A 25127-nucleotide genomic window follows, 5' to 3' on the forward strand; every position below is an offset into this window, starting at 1 on the left:
CCTATTAACAAGCATTTTCTTGAGCCCTTTAAATGAGTCGAGCTCGTGAACCTATAAACGAACATGTTTGCGAGCTCACGAGCCGAATGCCCTTAAGTTCGAACTCAACTCGATAAAACTGTCGAGCTCGAAATCGAGCTCGAGCTCAACTCGATAAGATAAACAAACAAACTCAAATGAGCTTTTTATTGAATCGAGCTCTAAATAGCTCGCAAACCGTTTGGCTCATTTACATCTCTATGCCCCCCACCACACAATTTGACGGAGGATCAACATCTGACTAGACGAATTACAGCACTTTCCTGATTCATCTCGAGATTGTCTGATTGGAGTCTGCCATTTTTCAAGATACTTCACCGGGTCACAAAATTTCATTGGGATATAGAATACGATAAGGTATTGGAGGAGCTCAAAAGTTATTTATTCTCTTTACCTGTACTTGCGAAGTCCATCGTCGGCGAACTACTCTGGACCTATCTGTCTTCCATTGAGCGGGCTATTGGATCGACATTGGTGTGACAGGATGGGCAATGAACAATAGTCGATGTACTTTTTAAGTCATCTATTGAAAAATGATGAATGCCGCTACACTTCTCTTAAGAAGCTGGCGTACAATCTGGTATTGGCCTCTTGTAGGTTGCACTCTTACTTTTTTTTCATCCTATAATTGTTTTAACTAATAGCATGGTGGGTCGAGTTTTCCTCAATCTCGAGGCATCTGGACGGCTTATTAGGTGGACTATCGATTTAAGTGAATTTAATATACAATATCAACCCTAATCGGCTATCAAAGCACAAGTCTTAGCTAATTTTGTCATGAAAATGCAAAATCCTAAGCTAGAGGAGACATGGAAAATCTACAAGGATGGATCGTCCACATGGCAAGATAGCGGAGTAGGGATCCTCTTAATATCACCCTGTGAAGACAAAATGCAACTATTCATCCTGCTGGATTATCGAACTACTAATAACGAGGTAGAATATGAAGCTGTGATCGCCAGTCTGCAAGCAACTAAGCATGTGGGGACTATCAGGGTTTTCATTTTCTCAGATTTCCAACTAGTGGCCCAATAACTCTCAGGTAACTTTGAAATAAATGATACGAGATTGAAATTATATGTCGAGGCGTTTGAAAGGTTAAAGGCGAGATTCCAAGAAGTAATAGTACAAAAGATTCCCCAGACAGATAATCAATATGCAAATAAGTTAGCCAAATTAGCTAGTTCGCTGAGCCCACTGGCGTTGGATAAGCCTATTGAGGAAACACTACTGGTGGTTCATACTGAAAGACCAACTAAAGAAGTGCAGAGTGATTAGCGAATAACATCAATAGAGTTTCTCTGAGCAAGAAACTTACCAGCCGACCAGAAGTAAGCACATTTGTTAAAAAAGAGGGACACTCGGTTCACACTAATTTGAAAGAGAGTCTTTTCAAGACCATTGCTCAAATGTATCAGGTCGGAGGATGTTCACTATATCTTACAAGAAGTGAACCAAGGTTCATGTGGAAGTCATCCGAGCAACCGTTCGCTAGCCCGAAAGATATTATTGGCCAGATATTTTTGGCCCATCCTGCAAATGGACGCAGCTCGGACGGTGACCACTTGTCTATCATGTCAAAGACATCAAAACATATCATACCGACCTACGAAAGAATTGAAGACATCAATTGTCTCGTGCCCATTTGACCGAGTGGGGCATGGATATTGTTGGACGTTTTCCCATGGCGACCGACTAGAGGAAATTTCTTCTCATACTCATGGATTATTTCTCCAAGTGGGTAGAAGTCGAACCACTTGCTAAGATAACAGAGCAAATGACTATTAAGTTTCTATTGCAGAATATTGTGTATTAGTTCGAGATTCCTCACAAACTCATTTCCAATAATGGAAAGCACTTTTAAGCCATGTTTGTAAAATCGTGATATGAATCATAAGATCGTACGATCCTACGATTCAGAGGTAGGAAATTGATCCGGATCGGTTAAGAATCGATTTTGTAGTCGAGTTAGAATAAAATCGATGGAATCGTATAAAATTGGCAGGATCAACACGAGTTTAGCGTTGCAAACGATTCTCCTTCCAACGGAACTTCCTCATCGGTGGAACCATGTATAGTCGTCCTCGTCGGTGGGTTTGTGGGCAGCGACAGTGGAGGAGGCACCGCTGGTGGCTTACCAAAGTGACGCACGAACTTGGGCTAATTTCTTGCAGAAGGAACTATCTCCGACGGCTATCAGAGGTTGTTCTCCAATTGCTAGAAGGCATCGATTGGCAGCGGTAAGGCTGGAAGCGGCGACGACGACGACGGCGACAGGGCATAATTACGTTCATCATACGCTGGTGAGGGAGAGCATCGACACCGTCGCAGGTGAGGAATGGGGATAAAAAGATCCGCACAGTGAATTAGGTGAAAAAGATTATGTTTTATTAAAATTTTAATTAATTATTTTTAACAAATTTTTAAACGTAAATAGGATAATTTAAATAATCTTCTTCCAACCCTAATACAATTATTACATTATTTCATTAATATATATATATATATGAATTTATTTTAAATTTTTAAAAAATAAATAAATTTTATTTATTTATTATATATATTATTAATTTATTATTGTTATTAATATCATTAGTAATACTAAATTTTTGATAAAATATCAAATTAATTTAGTAGTCATTGATCAATTTATTATCCTATCAAATACTAAATTAAATTTTAAGAGTTTTTAGTAGGATCATACGATCCTACGATCCGATTCTGGCCGATCCAATCTTAATCCCAAATTGATCCTGTGTAGGGTCACGATCCTATAAACTATGATTCCAAGGTTAGAAGATCAAAGAATGGTGTGCAATTATGATATCGTACAAGCTTTTACCTCCGTCCCTTATTCTTAGAGCAACGGCCAGGAGGAAGTCACCAATAGAGAAATTATCAAATGACTCAGAACTCGACTCGATCACCCTGGGGAAGCTGGGTTGATGAACTTTTGAGTGTATTGTGAGCTCATCATACTATACCTCGAGAAGCTACAGGCATAACCCGGTTCCACTTGGTATATGGAGGAGAAGCAGTAGTACCAGTAGAAATAGGCGTTGAATCCGATCGAAGACAACTAAATGACGAGGAAAACTTTGATCAACGCCTTATGGAGTTGGACTTAGTGGATGAAATCAGAGATAAAACAGTCATTCAACTGATGACATACAGGCAAAAAATGATGCAAAACTATAACAGGAGGGTTATTATGAGATCTTTCCAAGTCAGCGATTTAGTATGGAAGAAAATCAAGCCAATCGGTTAAGTCAGCAAGTTATAACCATAGTGGTGCGAACCATACAAAGTCAGCAAGTTTGTAGGGTCACAATTCTACAAACTATGATTCCAAGGTTAGAAGATCAAAGAATGGTGTGCAAGTTATGGTATCATACAAGCTTTTACCTCTGTGCCTTATTCTCAGAGCAACGGCCAGGAGGAAGTCACCAATAGAGAAATTATCAAATGACTCAGAACTCGACTCGATCATCCGGGGGAAGCTGGGTTGATGAACTTTTGAGTGTATTGTGAGCTCATCATACTATACCTCGAGAAGCTACAGGCATAACCCGGTTCCACTTGGTATATGGAGGAGAAACAGTAGTACTGGTAGAACTAGGTGTTGAATCCGATCGAAGACAACTAAATGACGAGGAAAACTTCGATCGGCGCCCTATGGAGTTGGACTTAGTGGATGAAATCAGAGATAAAACAGTCATTCAACTGATGACATATAGGCAAAAAATGATGCAAAACTATAACAGGAGGGTTATTATGAGATCTTTCCAAGTTGGCGATTTAGTATGGAAGAAAATCAAGCCAATCGGTTAAGTCAGCAAGTTAGAACCATAGTGGTGCAAACCATACCAAGTGACACAAAAGATCAACTCGGGATCTTACTATCTGCAGGACGAAACGGGAAACACTTGGATCGACCCTAAAGCGCAAATCATCTACAGCCCTACCGGGCTTGATAGTATGCTTGTGCTAAATCTATATAATTTGTAAAAAATTTATGTTCAATGAATGCAGGCATTTGCAAATGAAAAATAATCAAGTCCCAGACTCTCGTATCGATCGGCTGAGTTATAAGTGAGTATGCTCTCACACCAAGTCCTAGACTCTTATGTCGTTAGGCCGAGCTATAAGTGAGAATGCTCTTACACCTAACTATTTAGACTTTTGTGCTATTTGACCGAGTTATAAGTGAGTATGCTCTCACGCCAAGTCCTAGAATCTTGCGCCATTCTGTCGAATCATAAGTGAGCATGCTCTCACGCCTAAGTATCCAGACTCTCGCGTCGTTCAGTCGAGTTATAAGTGAGCATGCTCGCAAACCAAGTCCTAGACTCTCGCGCTATTCAGTCGAACTATAAGTGAACATGTTCTCAAGCCTAACTATCTAGACTCTCGCGCCATTCGACTGAGTTATAAGTGAGCATGCTCTCACGCTAAGTCCCAGACTCTCGTGCTATTCGGCCCAGTTATAAGTGAGCATGCTCTCACACCTAAGTATCCAAACTCTCGTGTCAATCGGCTGAGTTATAAGTGAGCATGCTCTCACGCTAAGTCCTAGACTCTCGTGTTGTTCGGCCAAGTTATAAGTAAGCATGCTCTCACGCTCTCACGCCCAAGTTCTAGACTCTCAAGTCGATTGGCTAAGTTATAAGTGAGCATGCTCTCACGCTAAGTCTCAGACTCTCGTGCCATTCAGCGGAGTTATAAGTGAGTTTGTTCTCACACTCAAGTTCTAGACTCTTGAATTGATTGACCGAATTATAGGTGAGCATGCTCTCACGACCAAATATCTAGACTCTTGAGCTACTCGGCTGGGATCTTGTCAAGCCGAGCAGCTGAGTCACAAGTGAATTTGATTCATCGCTGAGTGTTGGAACTCTCCCTAAATTCCAAAAAACCACAACAATAAAACTTCTTTGTAATGTTGCTTGAGTAAACCAAGAGAGCAAAGTCTGAGAAATGAAAGGAGTACCACTAAAAGCTAAATCATTCAAAAGATGAAAGTTCTAAGGCAAAGAGTAAATATACATAGGTTAGAGCATGAAAATTTCCTTAACTTTTACAACAAGCCACTGGTAAATTGGAAAGAAACATTACGCATAGTTAACAACGACATCTTCCGGGATCACTTCCAGGATTTTCTTCCATTTGATGAAAATCTGGGAAACCTCGGTAGAGAGATAGCTACCCTCCTTTAGTTGCTTGAGGGTCCCTTTAATGTCATACCCGAAGAGTTTAATGGTCTGATCAGATAACATTTGGTTGAAGTCTTTCGAGCGAAGATACTTGACCTTATGAGCTTCTAACCTACCGAGCTCCTCTTCTTTGAGCTTAGCAAGTTCGACCTTAGAGGCCTCTAGGCTTTTTGGGGTTTGCAGCAGCTAGGTATCTTTTTCATTCATGGATCATTGATACTTCCCGAGTTGGAGCTCATGGGTCACTTGTTCGGTCGTCTGGCCCACTTGCTCGGTAAGCAGAGTGTCTTCCAACTCTTCAAGCTTCTTGGTTAGGGTTCGGGCTTCTTTGTTCTCGATGTTTGAGTTGTCAATAGCCCTTAGCTTCTTGGCGTTGGCCAAGTTGATGCGCGATTCAAAATTATGGGCTTGCTTCCTCAAATTCTTGAGCTCGATGGCTTGATCGTGGTTCTTGTCCTTCTTCACGGTCAACGCCCGCTCGAACCCCAAAAGCTGCTTGGATTGTCTTTCCAAGTCCTTCAGCTAGGCTACAACAGCGGTTAGTCATTCAACAAAAACTTGGGGGCACTCGTGTTGGATCGTGAGAGGGGGGTGAATCATGTTCATCAAAAATCATGAGTTAAACGGACTTACGCAGCGAAAAGATTAAAGAAAAACAACACACAAGGAAAACTCAGCTGGTTTTACTTGGTTCGGAGCCTTCGACAACTTCTACTCCAAGACCCATGTCCTATAGATCTATCGATGGATAATTTACTAAAATACAGTATTCCGAAACTGTCGAAAGAGAGAATCAAATATAAAGAAAGTCAGAACAAATGCAACACACTACACTTGTCCTTTTGCAATAATTCACTACAAAGATTAAAGTTACCAAACACTTTTTTGGAGACGGTCGGCTCGAACTCAGTGTTTGGGCGACTTCTCAGGGATAAACGGGCATAACAGCGTCGTAGCAGAGTTGCAGCAGGAAGTTGAAGCAGTCAGAACCTCAATCGAACGCATAGAAGCTTGTATATGAGTTATGTATTGAAGCTTGGTCGAGATGCCCTTATATAGGGTGTGGAAGCCGCCTTCTATAGGCTTGAAGGCGCCTCCAACCTAAGAAATCTGATCCTGAGTTTGTTGCTCCTTATCACTAACGAGTTCTGAACTTTATCTACAAAAGGCACTTTCAATAGCCTCGAAGGCACCTTCCATGAACAGTGCAAAGACGCCTTCCATTGCTTGAAGGTGTCTCATGCACTATTCACCTGAGGTCTTTTGTGCTCCTTTTGCCTGCAAAAAGTGTTAGTCCAATAACCTGCAAGACAAGTGTTAGTACAATAATAACGAGTAGTAATTAGACTATGTCTTCCTGAGACCAGGATCTAATCAAGGTCTTAGTTTAGGGATCTAAAATGGACCTAAACTGTACCGACGCTTACTATACCTCCACCAAGATGCGCCCTCACCAAGTCACTCACCTCCAGTGACTTATTCACTTACCAACTTGCAGTCGATTGACTAACCTCTTGACCCACTAGGTCTTCATGTCAGTCGTCAGGTTTGCAGACTCAAATATACTTCTGCCAACTGTCAAGCCTGGCGGACCCAACTGGTCTTCCTGTCAGATATCAAGTTGGCCCTTTGACCTATTTAGGCTTTGCACCAGCTATCAGGTCCCGCATACCTAGCTGAATTTTAGCCTGGTGTCAGGTCCTCCAAACCCGTCATCTCTTGCATATTTGGTAAAGCAATTAGATCAAAAAGACACCTAACTTAACTCACTTGTCATTCATCAAAACTTGAGTTAGACTGTTAGTGCAAACTGCACCAATAACTCGTTCCCCCAAATATTTCTTGCAGCTACTTATACTCATGATTCAGCTAAGCCAACCTCTGGCACAAAGCCAAGTCAACCACCCAAAACTTTTAAAGTAAAAAAAGTGTTCAGGAGGAGCCGACTGAGAAACATAAATGTGGAAATACTAAATACACTTTATTGGTGCAATTTGCACTAATGATCTAACTCAAGTTTTGATGAATGATAAGTGGTTTAAAGTTAGAGTGTTTTGTGGTCTAATTGCCTTACTAAGTGTGTAGGAGTTGATTGGTCTGAAGGACCTAACACCAGGCTAAAATCTAGCTAGGTCCTCAGGACCCGATAACTAGTGCAAAGTCCAGATAGGTCTGTGAGACCTGATATCTGGCGGAAAGTCTGGTTGGGTCCGCAGGACCTGACAACCGGCTGAAGTCTGGTTGGGTCTGCGGGACCTGACAACTAGCGGGAAGACTTGGTGGGTCAAAGTCAAGTCAAGTGATTGTAGTTAGTAAGTAAGAGGTAAACAACTGGAGGAGAAATCCAATAAGGGTGCATTCCAAATTGAGAGAACTATAGGCGTTGGCCCAGCTTAGGTCCATTTGGGAAATATAAGTTGAGACCTTGACTAGATCCTGGTCTCAGGGAGACAGGATCTAATTACTACTCCTATCTTATTATGTTGTGCTAATTTTATTTTATAGGATAAACATATTTTATTGTCTGGACTAACCTTTTTTTTTCAGGGAAGAAGATGCTTAAAAATGGAGTTCGGACGCTCGAAAGGGATCCAGGCGCCTGGACCAGCCTCACCCGGGCAGGCGCAGGCACCCGGACAATCCTGGAGCCTTGAGCTGGTCCAGGTGCCCGGACCAGAAAAGTTATTCAGGACCTAAATTGGAGCCCGTCGACTGGCCAAGCCCACATCAATGGTCCATGCGCCCGTAGGTGGATAAAATTTCGTGGATGAAGTTTCGACAAGAGCTCGCCACGTTAGCATAGTCCAGGGGCCCGAAATGAGCCTATATAAGGGCCAAAAAGCTTCAGTATATCATCTACTACAAGCTTTATTCTTATGTGCTGCTCCGAAAAGGCTCCAACGACACCAAAAGGCTGCTCCGAAGTTCGAAGAATGAAAGATTTTAAATTCCTTTCTATTTGTCGGTAACAATTATTTTAGTTCTTGTACTCAATACTTGTAACATACTATTTGAATTGATAGTGATTGCCCAATAAAAGTGATCGACGATCTTAGGCCTTGGAGTAGGAGTTGTCACATGTTCGGAACCAAGTAAAACTTGGTTTTGTTAGCATTGTCATTGTTTTCTTTATTCTATTGTGTAACTCGTTTTAACTCACGATTTTTTATGAACCCTATTCACCCCCTCTCTAGTATCCATCCAACACACTTACCCCAGTGGAATTTAGACTGAAACAATCGACGAGCTCGTCAGGTGAGCTAGCTTGTCTGTAACGCCCCAAATTTCCTCAATTAGAGTCCTAAAAGTAATTTAAAAATATTTAAAAATGCTATAGAAATATTCTAGGGATTTTTAGAAATTTTTAGAGTATTTTTATGTAATTTTTGAAGGTCGTTTGGTATTTTTACTAAACGAAGGAAGTTTCGACAAAAAAATGTCCAAGCCAAGAATTGAACCCATGACCTTTGACTCGGTCAAAACCCGGCTGACCAGGTGTGCAAACGGATTTTTCTGTTTAGAAAAGGTAGCGAATTTATTTAAGATAGTTAACAGAATATTGGATTATAAAAGGGATAAGTTGATGTTGGATTTGTCTGTTTAGAAAAGTTAGAAAATTTTATTTAAGGAGTTAACAAAATATTGGATTATAAAAGGGATAAGTTGATGTTGGATTTGTCTGTTAGAAAAGGTAGCAAATTTATTTAAGATAGTTAACAGAAATATTAAGTTATAAAAAGGGAGAACTTAGGGATTATTTTCCAAAACCTAAACCTCTCCTCTCCTTTTCTCTCCCGACGACACAGTGTCTCCTGTTTGGGTGAAGGAAAAAAAAAGGGGGGGATCTAGGGTTCCTCTCCGGCGGCCGACCAAGGGAGATTTCCGCGAGATCTTCACATGGTTGTGATCCTCTCGTCAAGGGAAAACCGTGAGCATGAAGGAGGGGTCGAAGCTTGCAATTCCCGCAAACCCTAGAAGTTTTCTTTCCGGTTGTAAGCCCAGAACGCAAAGGTAAGTTGCTTACTCACCTGCAGTAGAGTAGCTTAGATTTTCCGTTGGCTTCTTCTTCTTGATTTGGAAGCATGTTATTAAGGAAGTTTGATTTCCTAAGATACCGCCGTGAGAAATTTGGATTGTCCAAAGATTTAGATTTCTTTTTTTAGGTTTTCAAAATATGCTGTAGAAAAAGTTGTAGTTTGCTAAGAATCTAGTTTTCTTTTAGGGCTTCGGATCATGTTATGCAGGATTGGGATTGCTGGAGGCTTGAGTGTAGCTTCGGGATTTGCCTTCTTCTATGTATTTCTGCTGTAGTATACAAGATTTATATGAGTTTCATATAGTTTTTTTAAGCTTCAGTAGGCTTCAGTTTGGATTGGCCATATGTAGCATAATTGGGTTTCAGTTGTGATCTTTGAAATTTGCTGCCGTGAGGTTTAGGGAAGAACATGAATGGTAAGTTCAAGCATGCGGGCGTATTACCTCCAAGCTTTGTAGTTCAGTTTGTAATGCGTTGAATATAGCTGTACCTACATCTTGAGTTGCAATTAATGTTGCATAATTCAGTTTTAAGGTTGTGCTGGGTTCTTGCTTGTTTGCTACCGTGAATCACAAAGAAAGGAAGTAAATAGTATAGTTTAAGCATGTGATTAGATGGTTCCTTTTGTTAGATTTGCTGATTTAGTTTAGTTTATGTAGCCTTGTATTAATTCGGATTAATGTGGCTGGTAAGGTTCAGATTTTTCCTTGCTGTGCATTATGTTTTCATGTATGCAAATTTGGATTGGCATGTCATGAGTTTTATGCCTTAGTTTGGGTGCATGTGTTATAAACAGATAGTTTAGTTTTAGTTCTTAAAGTATGCAAATTTTTATGTTTTACAGTTTTAGTTTTGTTTAGCATTGTAGTTCTAGATTAAAACATGCAATTTAATATAGTGCAGATTTTTATAAGTATTGTATGCAAGATTTTTATAAGTATTGTTTGAAGATTTTGATAAGTGTTGCATGCAGAACTCCAATCTTAGAACAGATTTTTATTAAGCTTATATGCAGATTTTTGTTAAACATTTTAGTTTTAAAGAAGCATTCTTTTGTTAGAAGTATTAACAAGTATAAGAAAGATAAAGAAAAGAAAGAAAAGGCCAAGACCTTAAGTAGATCCTAAAGTCAAGACTTTAGGGATTTTGCCACACAAGGTGCTAAAGAAAATGTCGAGACATTATATATTAGAAGTATTAAAAGATGACAAGTATTTTACTTTTATTAGTGACACTGTACTGAACTCTCAGTTGTCCTTGGGTTGGGCTCCCATAGTCGTCCCTAGGTTTAGATAACCTAGTATGCAGGACTCTCAGTTGTCCTTGGGCTGGGCTCCCATAGTCGTCCCTAGGTTTAGATAACATAGTAAACCCTACTAGATTCGGGATCAGCTATCTCGGGTCTAGTTAGGGATGTGCGCATAGCAAGTACAGTTATCGGGCCCAAGAAGAAAGTTGATTATTATTTTGAAGTATTATAAGTATAAGTTTTTGAACAAACAAAATAAGTTTCACATAAGTATAAAAGTATAAAAGAATAAGTTTAGAACAAATGAATTAAGTTTCACTTTGTTTTAAAATCAGCAAGTTTAGTTTCCTTTTATGCTAGCATGGTATTTAGATTAGCTTACTGTTCTTTGCTATTAGAAGAGCATGAGTAGCTTTACATGTTTAGCACTTCAGTATGTTTATTTATTTACTAGTAGATGAGCATGAGTAGTTTTCCTTTTGAGCATTCAGTTTTAGTTTTCAGTATATTCATATGCATATCGAGTTTTTGTGAGTTAGATAGCGCTTACTAAGTATTTTGCTTATAGATTGCATTTCCTCTTACTGCAGATAAAGGAAGGCGACAAGGTGGCGCAGATGATGTGTGATGCCAGGACTATTGAAGTCTTGGGATTAGAAAGGAGTTCCTTTAGTCTTCTTTCCTTATTTTTTTTAGTTTCCGCATTTTAGTTATTGTAAACATTTGAGACTGTACTTAATTAACACTCCGTGTCATTCGAGTTTATTCTTGTTCTAGGTTGTATGTAGGATGAGTTCGGTTTAGTAAGTAGATATTTGTGTGTTTGATACTTATTTAACTGCGTGGGTGTTTGATAAATGTTCCAGCCGCCTGTGGCTGATGTATACTATGTTTGTATCTCGGTTTATGGTCACCGGTACAAGGGAGATTCTGCCGAAATTTTTCGGTAGAGACTCCTCGTGGTTTCGATCATACCAGATAAGTAGAGTTAGTAGCTAAGTAACGGTCATCCTTAGTAGTAGTAAGAAGGGTGGTCGTTACATTGTCACCGTCCAAGCTCTGGCATCCGCCCAAGTTTGAGCTAAGGGTCCTTGGATTTTGATATTATTCTCAGGGGAGCATGGCTCATTGGGGTCTAGATGATGTCATTCGTTTATCAGCAGCTTGAGGATGGTTGTGATGCACCTATGAGTGCTCAAGCTGATGGGTTCGGAATTCGACTTGCTTTTGGATTTGGACATGGGGGTTGAACGGATGGTGGAGAATGGAGCCGCTGGGTCAACTAGTGTAGGCATCAGATAATATATAGGTTGCGCTAGGATAACATTAACCGACAGCTTAGACAAAGAAGGCATCTGATCGGAGGAGGGGGGAGTCAGTTGGCTAGAAGCTCTCTCAGGGACTACAGAAGTAGAACTTTCTCGCCGCTCAGATGGTGGTCATAGGGTAGACGCGGAAGCAGAAGTTTGAGGAATAGAGGTTGTCGATCGGGTAGAAGCTTCTGATCGGAGCCTTTTGCGACGCTGACGCTGGGCCAACGGCTCAACAGAAGTGGTTGACTCCAAGGGCATCACTATGGGCACTTGGGAGGCAGCTCTGCAGTATTAGTAGTGGCGTCACTCCTCGCTAGTCGACTCACTTCTTCATCGGCGACCGACCCTTCAAATGTTCTGACCGACAAGAGCTCATGGCTCTCTAGCTCATTGGATCCCCTGGCTTCAACCTCTGGATCAGTTAACTTGGTGGATTCACTGAGCAAAGCCTTCAACATTACTTTAGTTGTAAAAAAGAAGAAAAAATCAGTTAGATCTAAAAATGATAAAAGGTAAAATTGCTCACCAAAAGGGTCGGGCAACTGGGTACGAATGAGACTCAGCTCGAACATGTACAAAACACCCTCTAGCAGCAGCTTATGGATGTAATATTTCAGGTCGGTCAGCTACACAATGGCTTGAAGGTAGACCAGGTCCCACCTATATTTACCCAACTTAGGAGAGTTGGGTAGCTCCATTTAGGGATGTAAACAAGCCGAGTCGAGCCGAGCTTTAGGGTGTTCAAGCTTGTTTGATAAGGTAACCAAGCCGAACCGAGCCGAGCTTAAAATGAACCAAGCTTTTGAAATGAGTGTTCAAGCTTGACTTGGTTTAATTTTTATGAGTTTGAGCTTGTTTGAAGCTTGGCTTGAGCTTGATTCGTTTAAATGTTATCAAGCTCTCAATTCAAGCTTGGCTCGAGCTTGGTTCGTTTAGATATTATCAAGCTCTCAATTTAAGCTTGTTTGATTGTTTGAAATTTTTAGTTGTTTGATTGGTTATTGAGTTTAATAATCTAAATTTATTTATTTATTTTATTTTATTTTTATTTAGCATATTGAAAAGAGTTTTATTAATAAATATGGTTTGTGAACATTGTTCATGAACGTTGTTCACGAACATTGTTCACGAACGTTATTCACGAACATTAACGAGCTAAACACATATGTGTTCAAGCTTGTTTGTTTAGTTTAACGAGTTGTTCAAGCTTGTTTGTTTAATTAACCTTATGTATATTGAACGAACATAAACAAGCTCTTACCAAGCTGAACACCAAGCTTGTTCACGAACGCTTAGTTCATTTACAGCCCTGGCTCCATTTGCCAACCGGTCAGGAAAGATGCCTGGTCGAGAAGTTGAACATAGAAGTAACGAGATTTCTAGCCCTTATTAGACGAGGGCATTTTATTAAAGTATACTGAGCCCACTCGAGCCTAGTAGAGAAAGATGTTCGATTCGGATTGCTTAGGGTAATAAAAATAATAAAAAATACAGGGATGAAGAGAGATTCTGTACAAACGGAATAGTACAATGACTCAACACAATAACCTAAAAGAATTGGGCACTAGTTGTTGTAATGGGATGCAAAAATATCTACAGACTTCATAGAAAAAAAGGGTATATCGGAAAATGGAGGCCAACATAGAGTTGGTTTTTGAAAAAAATAAGAAAGCTAGTCGGGGTGTATGAGGGCGATCATAGCCTGAGGGGATAGCGACTTGATGATCAAGGGGAATATGATAGGTCAGTTTCATTTAATCCACTTCATCACCTTTGAAGTCTGATGAAGTGGAAGTATACTATAGTCCGGGTATAGCGGGAGGAGGAGAAGGTGAATGGGTCATAAGGAAGACAGAAAATGAAGATCAAAAGATGAAAAGGAAGGTGAGACTTACTAAGACAAGTTGCTAGTGAGAGCAAACAGAGAGCGAAAAAGAAGAAGATGAAGGTAAAATCAGAAGCGGCACAGGGCAAAGGAAAACGAAGGCCTTAAAAACCCCCCTATTGGTTATTCGTGGTCATCTGATCAAGGGTTTAGGAAAATGAGATTTAATTGGGGCCATAAATTTAAAAAGGTAGTTGTCACATCGAAGTCTGTCACATTGAATATTCGACAGCGCGAGAGTGTGACACATGGTGGCCAATCACAAGATGCATTTATGATGAATGGAAGTAATTGGTAGATTCATGATGAAAAGTATGCTCGACATGCTTTGTATTAATTAGAGGGGATTTGATCGATTTCTAAGAAATTATAACGACATCAACCGTAAGCCCGGGGCACTGTGGAGAACTAAGGTCCGCTCGGGAAGAAGGAGAGACAGAAGATAACAAACAACCAGGTGTCGCTGGCATTCAAGCCAAGCAATGTCATACCACGAAGCCCCTGGTTGGGGAGTAAAGAGTTTACAAAGCAACTATGGATGGAGACAGCGATCGTCCAAGTTGAGCAACAACCAATAAACAAACGCCGGTTAGAAAGGAGGAGTATAAATAATACTAAGGGTCCAGTCAGTCAGACTTGTAACCTCCTTCGACTAGACTTGGAGGAGGGGACTTGTGATACAACGATAAAGGTCAACTCTCCAAAAAATGGTCAAAATGGGGAAGACCTGTTGGCATGACGGTCAAAGTTAAGAGGAGGTCAAAGGAACCAAGAATAGTAGGGGCATGCCTAAATTAGCCATAGGACTAGTCGGACGTGAGTGTCCGACCAACCATCTCGCTCGATTGGACTTTGTGTCTCAGCCCAGGACTGATAGACCATCCTCATTGCTGAGCTTCCGCTCAACTGGACTTTCTATCTCAGCCCAGGACCGATAGGCCATCCTCATTACTGAGCTCCTGCTCGGTCGGACTTTGTGTCTCAACCCGGGACATGTAAGTCATCCTCATTGTTGAGCATCGAGTAACCCTACCGACGTCCTCAGTCGATCGGCGATGTGGGTTGATTGGACATGCTGGTCCTTTACCGCCAAGAAAGAGGTCGAGTGAAGACTGGGTCGTCGACAACAACCTATAGATCGAGTTGGTGGTCCCTCTGAGTGAGGGCGGTCGGCCTAACACGGACCCCATGTACTTGTCATGTCGTACCCTTTTGGAAGTTTGTGCTGTAAAGGACAGAAAATATCCTGCAGGTAAATCGTGCTTTAGAAGCTTCTAGTATGTCAAACACAGAGATTTGAGCGCTCGTTTAAGGAAAGGTGTCAGAAGCCCTTGATGGCTTGTCCTTTCTTAGGAACACTTTGGGAAGTGTACAAATACTTTGATATACGTGCATGAATACAACAGTGACATTATAAAAGGGGATCTCCATTTACATGTGAAGATATGTGATGCCCTATAATCTTACACGTAATGGCGGAGCTAGCCCAGGTGATCTACCCGAGCTGATTCCAAGTTGTGAGCAATGGCCGCCGATTCCGACGTCGTCGCCCCGAGCTAATTCCTCTTTCTCTGGTGTTTTTATTTGTTTTCCACTATAAATTCGAGATTCGTCGCCGTCGGCCTCCGGGCTACAGCCCGGGTAAGCCATAACTTGGCTCCGCCCATCCTTACACGCACATTACCATAGTTTTTGTCTACTATTCTCTCCTCTTAATTAGATCACTAACTTGAATATCTTGAATATCGGATGATCAATATCAGAGACCCATTCCCTAATCTAATACTAACGCTTTTTTTTTGTATTATACAGGACAACGTGGAATCTTATTTGGTCACTAGTAAAATCATATTTTCAGTCAATTACCTTCGTCATTTTCGGACAGATCAAAACACAACCTGATGGCATGCACATTATGCAAGGCTAATCAATGTCTGACAGAAGTGTGTAGTTATCAGAGCATGTTTTTAAATAAACTGCCCCGTGTACTCTAACTAACTATTGTTTTTGGTTTGATACTTTGATGTCGGTTTCTGACTAATACATACATGCACGAAGTGGCAACAAGCAGTCATGTTGTAGAACAACGGGTTGAATGGTACCTCATAGACTTTTCTTTATGTTTTGAATCAGTTACTTGCCAACTTTTCATAAATAGAAATAGCAGCTACTTTCTGATAATCATTTACTGAAGTTGATTTCTTATGGAGAAATAACAATGGTCATGAAAACTTGCTGTTTAAATATTGGCTTAGTTTAATGAATTCCCTTTTGCAATCTAGATTAGCAAAGGACCTGTACATGCAAACATGGGATGTTATGCCAATTGCTAAGGATTTAAATTTTGGGTGCATTGTAATAAAGGTTCAAAGTTTTGGCCATAGATCTGAAAATATTGTTTCCAAACAGTTCTTCCGTCAGGTGCTGATTGCTTTGAGAAGGAGGCGATGACAAGGCAGAGGTAGAGAAGAAAGAGGCAAACGAAGGCGGAGGAAGAGACATACCTCGAAGAAGTCTTGCCACAAAACCCTAGTTGTACTTGTAGAGGAGGCAGGCGGTTCTCATGGCTACGTCTCATGCCTTCTTGTGTGCTGGCCATTGGTCTCAGGGTGTAGCACAGATGGTGGGTGCATGATATTTCTGGCTTAATGATCAGGGATCGATTCTTAGGAAATGACAACCTAAGATTTACCCCACCATACACCTGACGTCTGTATACCTGCATATACCTCCTTTCATATCCATGAGGTTAACACTAGAAGGATCATTAATATAACGGAACTACATTTGTCTACTGGCTATTGGATCCCTACTGGCGTTCATGATGCTTTATGGTAATTATGTTTTTTCTCTCCATTACTGGTAGGACTGTATTCGTACTTCGTGTGAATATTTTACTGATCCATCATTGCCCTTTAGTGCTTCAATGCTTCATATCACCTCTCCTGGTGGTGCATGGTTTCTTCCCAATTTGATATCACTAATTATTGTTGTTTAGAGTGCAATGATGGCAAAACAAGCTATTTGAAGCAATAAACAGTAGGGAAGGGAAAATACATCGATTCAAACACGTAGAACGCCAAGATGGTAAACAAAAACCATTATTTATCTGTTTGATCATTTACCAACAGTCAACAGAGAGATTCAAACACATCGAAGAACTTCAACATTTCCGGTAGTTACACAATCTAATAAGCATACTGTTTCTGGGTGTTCAAACTTCAGTGTTACAGTAGATAAAAGAAAAAAAAATGCACATCAGAAGCCATCTTTTTCAGTGAGCCTGCCTGAAACAGCAAACTAACATCAGCTCGCCAAACACCGACGAGTGGAAGAAGCAAATGACTGTCCGCTTCTTCTAACATAGTCTTCGCCTTGGGATGCTTAGAAGTAATCACTTATTCAGTTACTAGAAAGACCTGCGTCATCAGAGGAGGCCGGTTTCTTGCTAGTGTAACGCTGGGAGAAATAAGACGACCACTGGTAAAGCTACAGAAGAGCAATGGAAGTACTTCGACAGTTGGATGTTTTGAGATTACCTGCTTCCCGAAAGTGAACGGGACATATTTGTACTTGATCATGTGGAGAATCTGTCTCTTCATTGTGACCGTGAACAGCACTAACCAGTAAAAGAGTAGAATAGGCCAAAACACGGGCACATCAAACACGCTGAAGAATGTCAGCACAAAAGCGACGCAAAAAGCTTTAGTAATTGAATACCTGCACATTTTGAAGGTTATCAGAATCAAGAGAAAAGAACTAATGCAATTATACATAAGCAAGGAAGAAGAATGAAAGATTAATTGACGACTGATGCACAACCATTCCAGTCAGATGGTCCAAATAGACAAAAACAAGATTATAAGAGTGAAATGAACATGCAGAATTTTCATGTTTCTCTGTCCTAATGGTAAATAGCAATCCGGCAAGGATTTGGATGGACAACTGTTGTCCAACCATAGCAAAAGTTAATGGGAAAATTAATCCAATACACATAAATAACATGTCGATCCATCTTGAAACTGTGGATCCTCCTATCAGTAACTTAGCCCCTTAAATGTATGCGAGTAACAAAGCACTTTAGCCATTTTGAGAGATCGAGTGATTCCTCCTGTGGCATTCTCACCCCACTCAATAACTGCAATGCCCTCTATAGCAGGAACAATGCACTCCATCCATGTTGAAGCATGAGGCTGTGCCATGACATCACTTGTCAAGAGGAACAGTGCAAAAGAAATAATAAAAGCTAAAAAAATATTTTCCAAAACAAACCAATTTAGTAAAATAAATTAGTACATGGTCTAAAATTAAACTTATAATAAAATATAATAGTTATTATTTTTAGTTTTACAATTTCTAGAAAACCTAAGTTATTTTAAACAAAGTCTTAGAGATAAGAGTTACTGTAAGGTCTATAGGTCTCTTATTATTTTATTCATTCAGTCAGTAAAGTTACATAATTATTTCTATTTGAAAATTATCTCCTCCTTCATGAGATTGCAGATCAAGGAATGCAAACCCATCAGATCAACAGCAGAGACCAACACGTTTCACGCCTTTTAAATGACATCTAAGCTCAGCCAAGTAGGCTACTCCTGATCCACCTTGCAACCTTCACCACCAGATTTGGGATAAATTGTGCGCCAAGAATTAACTTATTGACAACTATTTATCCTTGTTCTTCCTATGTTTGAAATAATTGAGAAGAAAAGAAATTACTCATTTGCTTCTGAGATACTACATACAGCCTTCTTTGGATGAGGAATAAATCTGGTGCTCTGTTGCCTTCATTCATCAAATTACTATGTTCTGACTATTTTACCTTGTTTTTACACTCCCACTCCACCTCCAAATGATCCCATTAAACAACCTTATACTCATGACACACTAAATCTCAAATTCCTGAGCATGAGTAACAACTTTGGGATATGATAAAAAAAAAATATATTAGATGCATGTACTATAAACAAGTCTGCAAACGTTCAATATATTGACATATTAATCTAACATTAAAGTTTAAATCATGATTTAGACAATTATGTAGCTACCCATGACCATCCACGATGATGGAAGAATAACAAAACATTTAAAAAATAGGAAATTATAAGTACAATTTTAATTACAGCGCTCACAGAAACTTCCACTTTCTCCCATGTCATGTAATCTACGAGTGAGCACATTCCCTTAGTGTAACTCTATCCTTTGTTGAAATTGCTTTTAAGCTATGTCTAAACTTTGCAAACACAATAATAACAAAGTTTATTGTACATCATCTATAAGATGACATCAAAGATGCTTAGATGAGAGTAAATGGGAGGCAAATAGATTTTTTCTTGAAGAATTGCATCACACTGTTACAAAAACCAAATTAAGCATCCTAAAGACATAATAATAAAAATGCAAGGGCATATTATTATTATTTTCTCTTCAAATAATTTAATACCAAAAGATGAACTTTTGGATTTCCATATGGTACTTTTTTGAAGTGTGAAATAAACAAATTCATCCAGTGCTGTTATCCTACAAAACCAAAGATGGGAAGAATCCTAAAAATTGATAACCCAATTGCATGTGACTTGATTTTACAAACAAGCATAAATGGCCAGCATTCATCAAGCAATTCATGTAGGGATTCATCAACCGATACTTGATAGTTCAACAGATTCATTTAGGCTAACGGGGCAGAAGCACCAAAACCTGATATCTTAGTTCTTAAGATTACTTTGGTAAGGGAGGTTGTTTACCCAAAGTTGACAGTGGAAAATGAAAAGATAATACTTTGGCAAGTGGAATCCAGGGAATGTTAATAAGCGATCTTTCATGGCAATTAATTGTGGCATTGCAGAGGTCTGAAGAAAATATGCTGAGAGGAAGGCTGACACTCATATCTGTGGCTGATTTAGTGCAAGTATCCTAATGTCTCTGGTCACTATCCTTTTAGTGGTCCTGTGCTTTCTGATCCACATAACATACGTGAGAATTTATTCACATTTGTAGCAAAACTAGAATAAACGCCAACAGTTCTCTTGAACGGATAGATTACAAGTGATCAATTCAATAATTCGTCGGACAAAAAAAAAAATAGAATTCAACTTTGTCATTAAAATTTCAACTTTTCATCTAACGAGAATCAAGGTCTAATCCTTAGAAATCATTACTCAGACAAGGATCACGAGGTCAACTCGCGTTAAAAAAAAACAATAGATGATGAAGCACGAGACTAACCAGAATTTGAACTCGGGGAGGCGGCGAACGAATGGTCGGAACTCATCCGAGGAGCGGGTGGGCAGGGAGGGACCGGCGCCATCATCGACGAGCGCCTGGATCTCGGGATCTACCTGGGGCGAAAGGAAGGCGATCAACAGATTGAGGATGTAGATTCCGAGGGCGTAGGTCACGACATAGAAACCCTGGGCGATCAAAACGCGGATGGCATAGGCAAGTCCTAGCGCCGCCAGCCAGACCCAGCGCCGGAGCACATAAGGCGTGGCCTTGTCGAGCAGGTGCTGGTACCGCCGGGAAATCCCGAGGCTCCACCCCGATAGCAGGGCCGACAACCCTCCGCCTTCTCCTCCCCCGTCGCCGCCGCTCGCTGGATCCATCATCGCTGCCACCCGATCCTTTCGCCTGCCCCCCCCTCTCTCTCTCTCTCTCCCCCCAAAACTCTCTATTTCGGGACAACGAATTTAATGAGGATTAATGAAGAATTCATTAAATTTCTTGTACCAATTCTCAAATTTAACACATAATTTAAAGTTTTCAAATTCATCCAATTATTTTAATTAAATCCGATTATGCCCCTTCAAATTTACTCATCGAACTCAATTAATAATATTATTACCTTTCATGAAATTTTACCTAAATTTAGTTCATTATTTTATTAATTTAATTTAGTTCACTTCAATTTAATTATTTTTATTCATGGAAAATATATATATTATTTTTAATTTCAATTAGAAGCATTAGATTGTTTTGGACTTATTATACAAACTGCAAAGTACATTTATAATTTGATTATTGAATGATTATCAATCAAAAAATATTTTTAAAAATAAACTAAAAAAGCAAACAAACACATTGATACCCAAATGGAATTGAAACTATAGTTTAAGCTTAATTTAGTTGGATTTGTTTTTCGATTTAAACTATCATTCAAAAGAAACAAACACTTACACTATATAAGAACACTATCAATCAACTTGGCAACTTCAATTGTTGCCTGTGCAGTTCAATGTTTCAGTGGTTCCTGAAATCTGAAAGCGAAAAGGAAAGAGAGAAAGAAACTCATTGAGCCGCAGAAGAAGAGTCGTGGGCTTGCTTCTCGTTCGATCTCGATGTGTTGTTGCTGATCCTGCATTCTGTTCTTCTCCAGTTTTGTTTGCGCTTGGTGAGAAAGATGGAGATGTAGGCCACTCTGCTGTACCACTACTTGTGGTGGGAATCCTGATGATGCTGCAAAACCATTGTCGATGATGATGGACTGTTCGATGGCAGGTGATGGTTTATTCCTGCTGCTGATCCTTCACCGATCCGAATGGGTCTGTTGTTGCTCGCCATGAAGTTGTAGATGAAGCCTTCTCCATTGCTGCTGCTTCTTGCATACTGCATCAACATTGATAAGCCAACAGCTGAGTTAAGGTTCGCGGAGTGGCTAGTTGATCAGGACGAATCAAAATTGAACTAAAACCGAATCGAACTGCACAAACTCTACACCGAAAGCCCTACAGAAATTGAAATTTGATCAGTGTAACTAGTTTTGAAGAAAATATACTACAAACAAAGGCGCGTAGTTGCCATTTAAAAGGTTACTTTGTGATCTATAACCTTTAACCGAACATGTTTGAGAAGAAAACGAAACGAAACTGAAAAATCTTTGGTCTGATTCGAAACAAACAATGAAATCCTCAATCAGCTTAGCTTAAATGCAATAAGGGACACAAACAGCATAGTGCTCTATTCGAGGAAGCTTACTGGAATGGAGGTAGGAAAATTCAAGGGGCCTGGAGTGAACTGGAATGGCGAGGAAAGTCGAGCATTCATGTGGGCCGGCGGCCGGAACTGGAATAGAGAGTTGATGTGGCCATTGCAGTGTGGGATGCTGCTAGTGTTGTATTTCTCCTCGGGCAGCTTGAACTTGTCGTCAAACTAGTAGAAATAACACTAACATTAACTGGCACCGGCAAGCAAAACAGGATGTTGGCAGGCAACTAATTATATCGTTTTCTGTAGCATAGTATATACCTTTGATTTAGTGTTTCTGTTCCACTGGGACTCGAAGATCGCTGGTTCGGTAGCACTGCCCCTTGATCCTGATCCCCCCAAACTCAAGTCAAGATTGTGTTCGAGCTGGCCATGGCTTGCTGCAAGACGTTTATTCCACAATTACTTTTTTGATAACTTGGCTAACGAGAGGAACATTTTCGCTTGGCTCCTAAGTTCGCTTCGTTTGAAAATGCAAGATTGGCATTCAAGTTTGTAATCAAATGGATAGCTACCTCTCATAAGTCGCGCTAGTCATCTTACAAATGAAAATTGCCGCAAACCACAAAATGGACAAAGTTGGGGGTAGTGAAAATTCTCAGTCGAGGCAGACTAAAGTAGTCGCTTGGAAAAACTTACTGGATGCACTGAACTCCTCCTTATAGATGCTAGGATCGAAGTTTGTCGCGGCATCCTTTCCATTGCATTTGATTGCCGCCTTGTCATAAGCTCTGAAAATTTGAAATAAACACCACACTCAAACAGCAAAAAACACCCTAAAAAAGATGAGATTTTCAGGTACCTCGCAGCTTCAATTTCGGTGTCAAAAAGACCGAGATACACATATCTGAGATCACAAACAACAATATGTTTATCTTAACATGAACACAGCCAGAACTCCGATGAAACATAAGAAAGAACTGAAGCATAGAAGAAAGTATACTTTTTACCAAGGAACTGCCCCATTCTTGCTTCCCACTTGCCGCATTTGTGCAAGGTCACTCCCCGGTACTTGGAGCTTCCTCTAGGATAGCTCGTGCTCTCGCGTCGAAGAGCATGAACAAACTCTTCCTTAGTGAGATTGCTCATCTTGCAATAAGCCAACAAAGAAGTTTCAGTTTTCCAGTTTAAGTTCATCAAACTGTATGCTCACTGAAAGTAGCCATAATCCATATTAACATCCCTCTTGCACCCCCACCTGTTCTTGACCACCCATGTAATCGTCCAGATTGAAGTTAATATCTGCTTCTAGTCCCCGAAACTTGATCGCAGCTCGGTCGTACGCCCTGCATTGTGATCTCTTTAGATAAAGAATCAATCAATGAAGCAACAAAAAGCAGAGTACACGAATCAAACCTTGCCGCAGCATGTGCAGTATCAAATCCACCTACAGAGAACAACAAATCAGCAAGCTTCAACATTTAGGGTTTCGATCCCAAAACAAGAAACAGAGCAAAATCTTTCAACCATTTCATGGATACATACCGAGGTAAACTTGCTTTCCACAATCCCTGCAAAGCAATCCAGAATAGCCTCAAAGTGTTGAATTGAATCCAAATTCTAAAAATCCAATCATTGGTTAGGGTTTGCAGACATGGAAAAGAAGGAAGAAACTAACCAGATATGGGATTCCCATCGGCCGGTCCGTCGGTAGAAGGTGACGCCCCGGAACTGAGAGCTCCTCGACCGTGGCCCTCGCCGGCTCTTCTTCATGGCCTGGGGCTCCTCCGCCGCCCTGCAGACCACGACCGGCTCCGACGGCGAACCATCCCCTCCCTCCGGAAAGAACTGGCGGGTGGTCATGACGTAGGGTTCTGGTTCGGCGGCGGAACTCTCGTCGCGGCGGCAGGAGATTGAGAACCCGAAGATTCTCATGGCGGCGGGGCCGGCTCCGGGTTCCCCCTCCTCGAAAGCGTCGGCCTCGGAGCCGGAGGAGGCGCAACCATCGGGCCTCGTTTGTTCCTCCTCTCCGCCGCCCGCGGAGGCCGTACTAGAGGAACGGGAACCGCCGCCGCTCTCTTCCCCAGCAGCCAGCTCGTTGAGATTCCACTTCCCATCCATCTCGATTTACCTCCGACAAAAAAATCGCACCTTTTAACCCTACCTCCTCCCCAAGATCCACTCCCTGCTCCACCTATCTCCTCCCTACCAAATCAAACCATTTTGCCATCTAAAGATCGACACCATCCAAGAACAGAACAGAAAAAACCTAAGCAAGCGAAGCATCTTCTACTCAAAAACCCAAAGGTAGCAGCTTTACCAAACATTTTTGCCATTAAAGATCAACAACGTCGAAGAAACAAATCCAAACAGGAGGAGGAGCATTCATTACCATCTTGCGTTGAAAAAGGCAACCTCAGCAAGGGATGCTTTCCACCTTTAGGCGGTTACCGCCTTCTGATACGCCTCTTCTGTTCTTCCATCCTGCTTTCCATCTTTATACGATGATTCCTTTTGGCGTCTGCAGCTCCTGTCACCTCAGTGTGACTCAACAGCTCCCACACCACTTTTCTCTCTGATGGTGGAATATGGGGAAAAGGAAGTGGGTGAATGGTTTCTTCCTTACTATTGCCATCCCACATTAACCAAATCGAAAAAGCTCGGTGAATGTCTCATCGACATAGTTGCAGGACAGTGACTGGTTACCTTCCCTCCCTCCTACTCTCAATCATCTCTGAGAGAACTCCTCTTTCTCTTACCCTAATCGTGCCATTTCCTTTTCTGCAACTTTTCATCCATCAATCGGTGAGTTTGAATTGGAGTAATCCATTGAAGGAGCTTCAATTTTTTTCTCTTCTTTTTGCAAAAATCTCTGCAACTATAACTCTAATATAATCCAAAAAAAAAACTACATGGTAGATTCAACGAGTAACACCAAATTAAGACCTCTCCTTTTAACCAATACAAAAATCCCAACTTTACAAAGATGCTTGTTTGGGGAATCCAAGAGCAATTATTAACCCCAAACATCATGGACAATAAGCAGACAAAAGTGAAAAAGAAATAGATAGAAAAAAAAACTATCACTTAGTACATTGAATTAATTGTCTCTTTCTCTTCTTTTAAGCAAATATCTAACCTTACTTTGAGCTAATGACACAATTAGCACTGGTTTCCTTGTCCCGCCATTTAACTTTGATCTCCATTGGACAAGGGATTGGTTGAGTGTCACATTGCATTGTAATTGTTTGAGGAAATGTTCGAGTTGTTCTTTAATGCTTGCTTCCACCACCAAACAATATAGATAGAGATGTGGATGGGGAATAAACGGGGAGGAAAGGGAAACATTTCCAAATATATTGCAAGCCAAGACTAATAGAAGTGCGTCAAGCTTCCATTTATTGTGGCAAAAAGGCGAATACGTTCGCCCCCAACACCCCCGGTCAAGCTTCCACTTATGGTATAAGGTAAA

General features: G+C 40.7%; 3 protein-coding genes across 5 annotated transcripts in view; 1 reads left to right on the forward strand and 2 right to left on the reverse strand.

The window, feature by feature from the left end:
* The window catches only part of LOC122044133 (protein unc-50 homolog), a 28907-nt gene extending 12721 nt beyond the window's left edge, over positions 1 to 16186 (forward strand). The window contains exons 6-7 of the mRNA XM_042604669.1: positions 15764 to 15833; positions 15991 to 16186. Of these exons, the coding sequence (XP_042460603.1) occupies positions 15764 to 15833; positions 15991 to 16186 (266 nt within the window). The remainder of the gene's footprint in view (positions 1 to 15763; positions 15834 to 15990) is intronic.
* A 637-nt stretch (positions 16187 to 16823) lies between these two features.
* On the reverse strand, positions 16824 to 20411 carry LOC122042695 (protein RER1A-like). Its single transcript, XM_042602954.1, has 3 exons — positions 19961 to 20411; positions 17275 to 17455; positions 16824 to 17194 (listed from the first exon to the last, which is right to left on the reverse strand). The coding sequence occupies exons 1-3, from the start codon at positions 20338 to 20340 to the stop codon at positions 17138 to 17140; spliced, it is 618 nt and encodes a 205-aa protein (XP_042458888.1). The 5' UTR covers positions 20341 to 20411; the 3' UTR covers positions 16824 to 17137.
* A 405-nt stretch (positions 20412 to 20816) lies between these two features.
* LOC122042696 (AP2-like ethylene-responsive transcription factor TOE3) lies at positions 20817 to 24675 on the reverse strand. 3 transcript variants are annotated; one of them, XM_042602955.1, is made up of 11 exons: positions 24048 to 24662; positions 23334 to 23860; positions 23201 to 23226; positions 23072 to 23102; positions 22914 to 23001; positions 22659 to 22804; positions 22518 to 22562; positions 22355 to 22446; positions 21977 to 22095; positions 21707 to 21880; positions 20817 to 21337 (listed from the first exon to the last, which is right to left on the reverse strand). In XM_042602955.1, the coding sequence occupies exons 2-11, from the start codon at positions 23774 to 23776 to the stop codon at positions 21161 to 21163; spliced, it is 1341 nt and encodes a 446-aa protein (XP_042458889.1). In that variant the 5' UTR covers positions 23777 to 23860; positions 24048 to 24662; the 3' UTR covers positions 20817 to 21160. The 3 variants fall into 3 exon arrangements, with proteins under 3 accessions (XP_042458889.1, XP_042458890.1, XP_042458891.1); XM_042602956.1 differs by having other exon boundaries at positions 23334 to 24662; XM_042602957.1 differs by having other exon boundaries at positions 21322 to 21456; positions 23334 to 24675.
* Between the last annotated feature and the right edge of the window lie 452 nt (positions 24676 to 25127).

This window comes from Zingiber officinale, chromosome 2A (assembly GCF_018446385.1).
Source record: "Zingiber officinale cultivar Zhangliang chromosome 2A, Zo_v1.1, whole genome shotgun sequence".
In the NCBI taxonomy this organism is placed as follows: Eukaryota; Viridiplantae; Streptophyta; class Magnoliopsida; order Zingiberales; family Zingiberaceae; genus Zingiber; species Zingiber officinale.